The following is a 12,235-nucleotide window of genomic DNA, read 5'->3' on the forward strand; positions in this document are numbered from 1 at the left end:
TTATAATATAGAGATGCGCTAAAATTTGATTTGACAAAATGTACTCGAAAAAGAAATATTTTTGTAAAAAGAATATTTCTTTAGTGAAGTGTGAGAGATATTAATGTTGAGAGTAAATGGACCTGATGATAATGGCATCGCGCGCAGCATGGCCGCCTTCAACAGACCATCTTCCCTTCACGATGGTCGGCGTTGAAATCACCCTTAGTAAATTCGCGGGAACCGCGCGCCCAATGGGAATCTTTCCCGCGCTGCCTTTGCCCTTGGATATTTTTTTCACGAAAAGCAGAAGCGGTGGTAAAGATCATCGCAATGAAATTACCGAGACGTGTTGGTTGCCTTTTGCAATTTTTGCTCACTATACGGTATACAATAATATTTTATGCTATATACGTAGATGTGTATGAAAATATATCTTTACGATTTAAGAAAGATGTAATTACTTGTAATTATATATATTTATTTTTATTTATTTTTTATTACCTTGTCTTATACATATTGTTTTATTTAATTTCACATATAATATGCTATTTAGCAAAAGGACGATTTTAATTAATTAGAAACTTTGTTTGTGTGTGTGAGACGAGATTAATACAAACTTTACAAGCAAACTTTAAATCGCCATGCGTCTACTTAAATTTGTAAATATTAATTATTATTAATTTTATAACACAATTTTAATAACATTTTTATTAAAATTGATCTGTTGTTTGATAGAAATCAACTGCAAGTAAACTTTCGATCGATTGATCTGACGGACAATGAATGCAAACAATCGTACAATAGGGTATCTGGTTCTTACTGTGAAAGAAGAGAGCGCTAGAGTCCGATGACGCGCACTTGAGATAAATTTATTTCACGATAAAATCAGGTTCGGATTTCGATCAAACAATTTGGAACGAAACCCTGAGCAATGTATCGTGAATGATAATTAATGCTTGATAACCGTGTTTTTATGTAATTTTTTGTATATATTTTTTAAACTTGTTCCTATCTATATTTTACATTTATTTTATATATTTGCAAGGAAAAGGACTCTTAATGAAACAAAACATGATGATAATCATTCCTGTTTGAAAGAGGATAACGATTCTAGTCTGAAAACTTGTTCACCTTTTATTGAGGAAAGGAGCGTCAACATATTGCAACTTATTAAAGATGCAGCTCCAGTATTTCGAAAAAGATCTCAAGGAATGATGTAATTGCATGCTCAATTACAAAATATTAATTTTTAATTAATAAAATAATTTAAATATTTTTTTATTTTTACATAATCTCTTTTTACTGATCATTAAACATGTTTGTTTGAAGTCTCATGTCTCAATCGTATGTTATCATTTATGTAGAAATTATAACTATTTCCGGACCACCTATGCGATCTGTCAAATAGTAAACATGGAAGTGCGCGGGACAATTTAGCGAAGCGCATCGTTGTCGACGATGCAATACACTTTTACTCCAGTTTGAATCGTGAAACCGGTTTTCTCTCTCGTAACAAGCCACGCTGGCCTTCTTTACTACTCATATACACAACTCTACTGCGTCGCTTGCTCTTCTCACCCCTCAAAAAACCGGTTCTCTGTCGTTCCTTTTCTAGCATGTCATCTTTTCTTCTCTTATTCTCCCTCTCTCTTTCGCTTCTTTCTCTCCATCTTTCTATTTTTTTTTTTTTCCAAGTAATATGGCCTCCCGCAGGCTATACGAAAACAACGGGTTTTATCCTCTCACTGGAGACTCGCGATGTGATTGTGGTTCCTCTCGCACGCCGTTAAAATACGTGTCAGCTGTATTAACCCATCTAACATTAAGCTCGTCCTCTTTACGCTATTTCGATATAAATCACTTCTGCTTACGGTATTTTTTTATATTATATAGGAATACGCGGCGAAACACGCTTAATTTTTTGAAAGATGGAGGAACAACCATATGGATCGTAGATAATTAAACCGATATGTAAGAACCGGTTAATATTTTAAATACATCCTATACTTTTTATATCTTTATGAGAATGCAGAATTCACGCTTTCGCGAAAGTAATTTAATAGAAAATTTATGTCACGTTAATATACAATGAATTCTCTAGGTTGCACGATCGTGTTCGAATCTATAGCGAATGCTGGAGCGGATATGTACATTCACCGGGGATTCCGCGTGAACCGCGCTCACGTTGCGCATTGCAAAACTATTTTTTTGCGCAAGTTCCGCTCTTTCACGCGTTCGATTCACGCATTTTCTCGATATCGCCTCGCGCTGGCATTAAATCAAATGATGATACTGCTTTAATCTCGGATGTACCGCCACGTGCGTGTATGCATCGCGTTAATGGCGCCTCGTGGACCATCGCCATCATAACAGCGTAGAGAAAACCAGTTTTGCCTTCGCGTTGCCGCTCTCTCCGCCTTCTCTTCGTGGCATTTTATTTTTTTTTATTTTTATTTTTTTTTCCATCACATCTTCGTCGTCTTCTTCTTCTTAACGCGGTGAACGGCGCACGTGCGAGTAGCTTTGGTAAGTGGAGACTTGGCTATAACACTTCGTATAAAAGAAGGAATAAACAACGGCGTGTTTCATGAAAGGCGACAGGCAATAGAAGTGTAACTCTTGCTCATGTCGCTTTTTTTTTTATTTCTTTGAAAATCAACTAAAATCTTATATGATATGTATTGTTAGAAAATAGAGAAATCAGGACGCGACTCCTTTCTATAATTTATGATTGACTTATAGTAAGAGTTTTAAGTTCTACTTATTTGCAAATATATGAATATTGATTCATCATTGATCTTGTGATTGAATTGAATTCCGCTAATCTTGTTTTTAAGATTTAAATCTGCAATCAGGGGGCATTTGACGGAAATGATCGGTAAATACTTGTCGGTATAATAATAAACGCTTTTTTTATTTTTCTCTATAGTAATTATATTACGTCAACTACCTTGAATCCGTCGTCATAGAGAGGAATTCGCCTACTAAACCTTGTAGGAAGCGACTCAGCTGCAGGTGCACGTATATAGTGATTGCACTTTCTTCTTCCACCTCCATACCGATATCAATATGTTTATGTATTGATACTACCCCTCTCTTATTTCTATTCGCAGTTGTAGCACGTGCGCTTTATTTCACGATATAATAAAATATCGACATCGGTGATACACGTGACTTTCGAACTATCAGAATATCTTCTGAATCGTAATTAATTATTAATGATTGCCATGTTTGTTTAATTATTAATTTTTAATACATAGATACTTTTAACAAATCATATTTATAAGGTCATATAAAAGCAATTGTTTTAAAAAAAATGACCAATTGAGTGAAATTTGTGTATACGAATAACAAATAAAAAAAGAAAAAATTCTGAATAAGAGAAACGTTTTTTGAAATGTGTGAATAAATGTACAAGTTTCTAAAAAACTTTATATAGATTGATTTTACAGGAATATAATATGTATCATAATGTCGAAACTTATTTACGACGAGAGAGCATATCAGATGTTAGCGGTATAACTTTTCAAGTTGTTATCTTGTGGGAAGTGTCCGTGCATTCATTTGCCTAACAACCTTCCGGAAACAGCGAAACCTGGCGAGATATGCAATCTCGAGTCTTACAGTTATAGCAAACATCGCGGATATGTATTTTGCGAGGTTCTGGTTCGTCTAGCCTATTTTGCAATATTCACGTTTTCTCATTGAGCATCAAGAACCATATCAATTCTCGTAATACGATCTGCATTCTTCTAGAAAAAATTGATAATTTACCAAAGAAAGAGAAAAAGAGATTTACACGTTTTTTATTATCTTTGTTCTAATATACGGAATGAATTTATTCTCTACATATCACTTTTATTTGAAAGGCTTATAAAGAGCTCTGAGATGTATCTTGAACTGATAAGATTATATACTCTTAGGTTGTCATTCGTGGAACATAAACACGAAACATGTTGATTGTATATTATCTTCACTTTGATTTTCGAGCTATCTATTTTCTCGTTTACTTCTTAAAGCTCAAAGTTCTCATTCTTCTTTTGTCATCTTTTACGCGACGAAGAAATAGCATCAATATCGTGTTGTTTGGATTGGTTTTTTATAATCTAGATTCTGTTGGATGACCATAAAGAGATGACTGCGAAACGAATGCAAATCGTTCACGGGGATAGCTCCTGCATCATCTTCAATGAGATTGCATAAATCATGGAAGATGAGTATTGCCGCGCTGGCATTCGCGATGTACGTAAAATCTTTTCCTTTCACCGTGTGATTCGATCACGAAGATCGAGAATGCGTGGCTCTTCTGCTCTGAGGTTGACATTTATTCGCTACTCTGTAACTCCAAGACAATTCGCAGCATCGCGCCTTGATGATTTCGAATCGGTCATATTCGAGAAATTCAGGCAAATACTTTTTATTATTATTGATAAAATATTATGACAAACAATAAATATAATAATTGATTCCATAAAATACTAAACTATCATAGACTTACTAACTGAATTATAACAATTAGTTGTGGAATTAAATTAATTATCAAATAATTAATCTGGTATTGTTTTAATCAACTTCATATAACATTAAAAAAAAAAAAATGATTTATTCATTTACAATTTACATGGTTCATTATTAATTATTCCCATAATAATTCGTAATAGTTATGGTAATTATTTTTTGTCTGGATTGTAGCACCTTGAGAACTAAGCGGATTAAAAAGTCTCGCGGTCACCGACTTAGAGTTTTTATCGTAATCTGATGATAAGCGGGTGACTTAAGATTTCACTAAAACTATCTCTCTCTCTCTCTCTCTTCTCTTTCTCTCTCTCAAGTCGCGCACTCGAAACTAAACACCCGGATGCAACTGGAGTCTGTTGCTTGCGCCGGGGTATCATCTCAAATGTAAATACTTCTCACATGCGGGGTTAAAAGCGGGTCGTCTGCTACGAAGTCACACATCGCTGAATACGAATGGATGATCGCTTCCTCGATCGGCGCACCTGAGGCACCGCTTTATCCACTCCGGCTCAGTAATTTGGACAACTTACCGACTTCAGGTTGTTCAAAATGCAGCAGGTAGCTTGGTCGACCCCTAACTTCGTGCTCGAATATCTTGATACCTGTTCCTTTGTCCCTATCTATTCACTGGCTTGGATAGCCTCCCTTACCATGTCCCTTAAGCCGTGCGTTTGAATGAAGCAGAACTTTCGTTACACCTGCGGGGTTCCACTAACACAAAAAATTTTTTTCAAAATTTTAACGGAAAGCGTTTTTCTCATCTTGAATTTACGAATAAAAATACGATTGTTTGATGTTAAACTGATATATTCACATGTTCCGATTATGATGAATAGAATTTTTTATTGTTTTATTGCATCGAAGGCAACATTCTCTTAATCAATGTACAGCGATACTTTATTGGTTACCACCTGCACCGTAGGGTGATACTACGAGAAGGCAGATGCACATGTGAAACCTTAACAAGATATAGATCTTGGAGCAGTTGGACTATTGCCATATTTTTTGATTTTATGTAAAAAACATAGTAACTGCGTTTTTCAAAAAAATATTAATCGTGTAGTAGATTGAAATATTAGATTTTTCAACTTAACATTTTGAATCAATTATCAATGGTGATTAGAATTTATTCAATCATTCTATAGATACACTGGCAGTTTTTTTCGCGCCTTTACGCCCACATGAACATTTTTTCCGGTGGGAAATTATCGCTCAATGCGAAGTTGTGTTTCATGCTTTGTCTCGAACAATAGAATCTTATGCGATACGCTTACCGATGCAAAGCGCGATGATTTAAGAATGTCTTCAAATAATGAATCGCTGATATTTTAAAGATGATTAACTAATGCTGTCTTTTTGAGCTGACCTCTTTGTGTCCGCAATGTAAACAAAAAAAAATGCGGAACGTAATAATTTTCTATTTTTATTAAATAAGGAATATATCTCTTTATATCCCATCCCACAAGAAAAATGTATATTTATTCATATTTATAAAAATATACATGAGAGATTTATATCTCTTAGTCATAAAAATTGTTTATAGTTCTTTTTCTATTGTTTTAAATAAAAGGATAAAAAAATAAAGATAGCACTGAACGTAAAAGCGAAATGTTTCATCACAGATTATAAAGTAGAGATTCGAAAATGTTTAAGCTGGAAACGCAGGTGTTCTCTCCGAAAATATATGTTTGCCGTGCATCAAGGATGAGATTTACAACGGTCCTGCAGCTCTCTGCAGCTCTCTTCGTTATCGCGTGCCTTGTTTTTCCGTGAAGGAAAGTTCTTCGTTGTTGCCGTGCTTGACAAGCGGAGTCTGGAAAATTTCAAACGCCTGGCGCCTCTTTTGTGCCTGAGAGCATTTCACGCTGATTAAAGCAAACAGGTTTTGGAAACTAGTATTTTGAGTACTGGAGTCTTTTCAAAAATAAACTCTTAAGAAATAAATCGACGAATTATAATGATTTCACGAAACAGTATTGACTCGTTACCGATTCATAATTACTAAAATTTTATATCCGTTTATATAGTGTAATTAAGGACTATCGGTGATTTCTTCTTTTAGTTTTTTAATTGAAGTTTTCCGAGTGAATCTCGCAGTAAGTTTATCTGGGCTTTAGGTAAATCAATCAATGTTATGTTTAAACGATCGACTTGTAAATAAAGCGTTTTAAATTCGACTACAATCTATTCTGTTTATTTGGCACGCAATCAATGATTTACGGCGTAAATATGTCGATTGTGACTAGCAAATCTCATTCTCTTATTGATAACAAAGTATGTGTGTCATTATTACTTACCATTGATAAAAAGGTATGATTTCACGCGGACACTGCGTATCATACATTCATTGTGCTTGTGGTTATCACAGCATTCTTCACATGTGACAGTTTAAGGTATCTTTGTGTTACAATGCAGTTATGCTAGCATGGGCCAATATGCACTCTGTTGCAATAACTGGTGTCGTAATAACTCCCCGCCTTTCTCGCCATTGTAGGCATTCGTATTGTATAGGCAGTCGAAAAAATTCGCATGCGGGTATTGATCACTATTGAAGGTATGGCCATATGCATGTGCATTTTATATTGTAAAAAAAGATCCCTGTGTTGCGCACTTCACTATTGTATGACAGCGAAGAACTCCTCTGCCGACAGCTGCTCTTGTAGCATTGCGCACCTAAAAGGTAATATTTTATTGACTAATACCATGATTATGTTTCGATAATTGCCGCCTGTGAAATCCTTATTTTAATTACCGCGGACTATAGTCGTAACAAAATATATAATTTTGGAACTCTCTTGTTCCCCTTTCAGGAAGGGATGAATTGGATCTTTAAACCGTTTAATGTATGATATAAGGTTTAAATGAGATGATTTAAAAAAATATATTCAAATTAAATTTCTACTTATTTTATAAATCAGATCTAAAAACAATAAGTCTGATGTATATTTAACATTTTACTTTTACTCGAAAAACATATATTTAAAGAAACAGAAAAAAGAGAGGGAATATGCTATAACATTATTTTTCTTTTTCTCTCTTATATATTTTTGAGGTGGAATATATATATATATATTTTTTTTTATTTATATGAGATTTCTTAGATCTGATTAATAAAATAAATATAAATTAATTTTTTTAAAGTATTAGAATATATTTTTCTAAATTGTCATTTAAATCGCCCATCATACACCGGATGGGTTAAAGGCCCAATTCATCTAACCCTGAGGGGAAAGAGAGAGAGAGAGTTCCCAAATTATATATGCCTGTTCATTCTTTCCCGAATCAAATTGCGTAACGATCTCTCGTAGCAGCGTAGCGTAACGTAAAACGTTGTCAGTTCTATGATTCCCTCTCCTATTCCGTCTCATTCGCCACATCCCCGCTCTTTACATCTTCGTTTGCGTCCCCTGTCCCTCACACCGACGCATTTTCGCGGCGTTCCACGCTCGCTGTTTCCCCTTTCCGCTCTACCGAAAACCTGGTCGCCCTTCTCTGACGCCGCTTATCCTTTCTTCTCCCCTCAACCACTATAAGCCGACTGATCCCAGACCTCTCACCCACGCCGCAGCCTCGTAGTAAAAATGGCCGATGCTTACACAGACTGTAGTAAACGTGTTAGGATCGGATCTGCATGGTATTAATTCTAAATAAATTGCGGTAGATGATAATATTTATATATATATATATAAAATCTTTCTTATACAATATTTTTATTTCCTAATTATTTGCACTTTATTTTGTATTGTTATCTAGTTACTCACGTAATATATTAATATTTATATATGCAGATTTACTACGAAAATAATATATTAAAGTCAACATGTTTAACTTTTTACAATGACATATATTTCTATTGATTATATTATTACGGTTATATATATTTTTAAGGATATATATGAGAGAGATTGAAAATGCTAATGTTAGAATTTATTTTATTTGCTTTGATATTGTTTATACATACACACTTTTTCTCGAAATGTAATTAATAAATATTTTAATAAATAAATTAGAACTCGCGTTGCATATTGTATACATTTAAGGAATAAAATACAAGGAAATTGAAAATTGTCTTTGAAGGGACTCAGGTAGTTTCACGCAGGTAGTTTCTCGATACACACTCACGGAAGGAATGCGTCCCTGTAGGCCCTGAACATCGTACTACAGCGTACTATACATCGTATACTATAAGCTCGTAGTATAATACGAGCGTACTATAGTACGCGAGCTATAGTGGACCCACGACCGCGTTCACCGGTCCCCCTTTTGCTTTTATACCTGCCCGCAGGAGTCCCGCGTAGCGCTGCCATCGTTGAACTCTCCCGGCCCCGTCTGAGCATTGTTGCATCGACACCAGCTTAAGAGAGTACCTTGCGCGACCGCATCGCGTTTTGCGTTTCCTTTGATTACTTTGGCGTACAGTGCGTAATGTACAGTGTAATTTACGATCGACACATTTATCGATGATTTCCGAATGTTTTGTCGCGGATTTTCGTGATGAAATAACGGTGTGACGGATCGTTCTTTCGTAAATTGGAATAAACCAACTAGTAGCTATGAAGCAGGATCAGAGGCCGCGGAGGCAGGCTCTTTTCCAGATTGCCAAGGTTCGATCCTGCATTTGTTTTTTTCTCTTTTGTTGTTTTATTTATAGGAATTTGCTTGTTTTTTTATCAACGTTATATTAATGAACGTGATTGTAAGTTGCGGTTCAATATCGCACGATAATACCGTATGCCGTTATACCTATCCTACCTGTTGATTCTTATCCACAGCGTATAAATTATCTCGCGGTTATTACATTGATATTTTCGCATTATAAAGAAGAATCGTGAAAATTGGCATTATTATAATTATTAGCGTTATATATTTTTTTTTGATGCAAGGAAATTGATATGTTGATAATATGTATATATTGTGTTGACAGTTAGGGCGGTAATAATATTGCGATGTAATGTCAAATTGATTTTTTCAATATGATATTAGATTGTCGACTATTATTATGAGAAACGAAATTTAAAACCTTTATAAAATATTTTGTAACGTAACGATAAAAATATTATCATCTATTGTAATTTAGAAGGACTATACTTCAAAAGATGCTCTAAATGCATTTTATTTAATCAAATATAATGACTTAAAAAAATTGTCCGTAATATATTTTTTTTTTACAAATATTATTTTATAACTTATTGATATTTATTTTGCGATTCAAAATGTTTTGCAAGATAACGCGAATATTCATATATTTCTACTGTAGAGAGGTTTAAGGTCGATCTGAGGAGCGCGTCAAACTAATGGATAACTTATTTACGTAATTCTCCGATAACATTGCGGCATTTCCCGTTTCTTGTATTGCAAAAAATTCTGCATGCATAGCGCACTTTTTTCTATTATCAATTAACCAGATCTAGCGCGAACCGTGTGATTATATTGTACATGCGCGCCAAAGTGTAACGCTGATCTTTCAAACTCATTGGTAAAGCGCAGAATAATTTTATATTTGATCTATCGATGAAGTCGACGCATTATAGATTAGCCGATCGTAAGGAAAGTTTTGGGTGCGGCTTTTCAATCATTGTAATCATTTGAGGTCAGACATTCGCGGTTGCTGAAAACGCGGCGAAGCAATATCCCTATAGCGATTTGTAAGATGTTGAGAACAAATTATCGAAGCGCTAATTAAGATAGGTATTATTGCGATAAAAATTGTTTTTCATTATTTTGATCATTACATTTGTGCAGATTTGTAGCTCATACAAGCTTTGCAATGATAGTACCATGGAAAATATCTCGCACGATCGTCACGCAGCAGTAACTAGGTATTTGGAGCGCTTTGAAATTCTCATCAGACACAATTCATACGATCGTTCTTGAATTTTTTCTTAACGCGGTCGGGTGAACAGTAAATTATGCGAAGACTTATGACGCATATCTTAATCGTGTGTGTTTTAATTACATATTAAATACGTACAATTATTATTAATTTATAATTAATTGTCAATTAAAATTTGTTGTTTTTGTATTTGCATTGTTTAATTGATATTGTCATAAATTTCTATTCTTTTCACATTTTTTTCTTCGTATTGCGCAATTATAAATCAATGATTATGCGACATGCTCGATAAACAATTGTCGGATTAATAAGCATTAACGACCGTTATTGCTAAGCCAGGCTTTTGCCGCTAATTGGTTCGTGCATCGAGTAGAAAACCAATTAACAGATATCAAAGCGCGCTTGAGATGAGTGTGCTCTATGAAATTATAATTTTGCGGCAAAGTTTCAAAAAAGAAGAAGCGTAATCATTTGCGATATAAGAACAGCAATAAAAGAACAGCATGCGCGGATTAATTTTCTTAATAATTAATTATAAAAGTACATAGACATATAATTTGATAATACAATAATTATACAATAAATGACTTAAATATAATCAAAACATAAGAAACATAAGAAAAATATAAGACAAAATCTCTGTGATTACATATTCTATTAATATTTATAAAATTTTTAAAATTTTTATTGATGAAATTACTAGTATAAATATTACATTGTTTTTAATGACGCATTTTTTTCTTATGGAGATTCCATTCACATTTGAAGATTATATTGTCCATACTTTTTCTGAAGAGATCTTTTTCCTTGTTTTTTTAATCTCACGATTCTTTCAACATACGCCCATTCAATGAAAACGCTTTCTGCAAAAATATCTGTACTTTAACGATGATGCGATACTGAAATAAATTTTTTTATCGCACTATATTATTATCATTACGTTTTCTAGACAGTTAAATTTAAATTATTACAAAGTTTATTTTATAGGATATATATGTATATATATATATATATATATATATATATATATATATATATATATCCTATAAAATATTATATTATATCCTTTGGTATAAAAATTGCATTATAAAAAGTGCATTATTACGAATATTAAATTTATAAAATTTACTTAAAACTGTTCTTTTTTTGTGCAAAAGATCCAGATTTGATGTTACTCTCAAAGTCGAATATTGTTTCACATTGTGACGCAGGAAAAGGGAAGTTATGTTCCGCTATACGGCAGGACATGGGTACGGAAATCGTGATTTACTTTCCCCCAGTATAATAATGCGCTCATAATACACTGGGTTACTGTCGTATATGAGTGTAGATCGATGCCATATAGAGGGTCCCGACACATTTACATGTTCGTTTGTGTTACGTGTGCACCCACGTGTTGCCTTTTTTGTCTCGACGCCGTACATGCTAATGTAAAGGATACGATAAATTCATTCAGAATCGATGCCGACTAATAGCGTATAATTTGACAGAATAAATTAATATATATAATTGCTAAAATTGTTAAATTATAGACACGCTTATGTACGTGTAGACTTTATAATCTTTTGAGAATGATAAATGTTATACAATAAATAATAATAATAATAATAAATATAAAATTTTAGAAGGAGAGAAAGAAATATATCTTTTTATTTTACAGATATATGATATTTATTTTTGCTAGGCATTTTTCGAAAATTTTTTATTTGAGTCAATATAATTGTGTGAAAAAATTATCATAAGCTCCTCTGATTTTATTTCAGGTTTTGTGGCACCTTGACATTTTTCGACGAAGTTTCAGAGAACTTTCCGGACATGCTTGTATGCGAGAATCTTGCATCTTTTGCGCACTTAAGGTAAGCGAATCAAACAATTGCGAAAAAAAACTAATTTCCTTAATAT

The 12,235-nt window shown here is 33.6% G+C and overlaps 1 protein-coding gene across 4 annotated transcripts in view; it reads left to right on the top strand.

Annotated features, from left to right (window-relative positions):
• The window catches only part of Ec (ubiquitin specific peptidase echinus), a 62,914-nt gene that overhangs the window by 33,021 nt on the left and 17,658 nt on the right, over positions 1 to 12,235 (top strand). For 3 of the 4 annotated variants that reach the window (XM_070304097.1, XM_070304096.1, XM_070304095.1), the window contains one exon: positions 12,097 to 12,189. In XM_070304097.1, the coding sequence (XP_070160198.1) occupies positions 12,097 to 12,189 (93 nt within the window). Of the gene's footprint in view, positions 1 to 8,916; positions 9,105 to 12,096; positions 12,190 to 12,235 lie in introns of those variants that run through there. The other variant, XM_070304099.1, reaches the window with a different exon arrangement.

Source organism: Polyergus mexicanus, unplaced genomic scaffold (genome assembly GCF_030449975.1).
Source record: "Polyergus mexicanus isolate NDT 795.1 unplaced genomic scaffold, iyPolMexi1.0 SCAF_11, whole genome shotgun sequence".
Classification (NCBI taxonomy): Eukaryota; Metazoa; Arthropoda; class Insecta; order Hymenoptera; family Formicidae; genus Polyergus; species Polyergus mexicanus.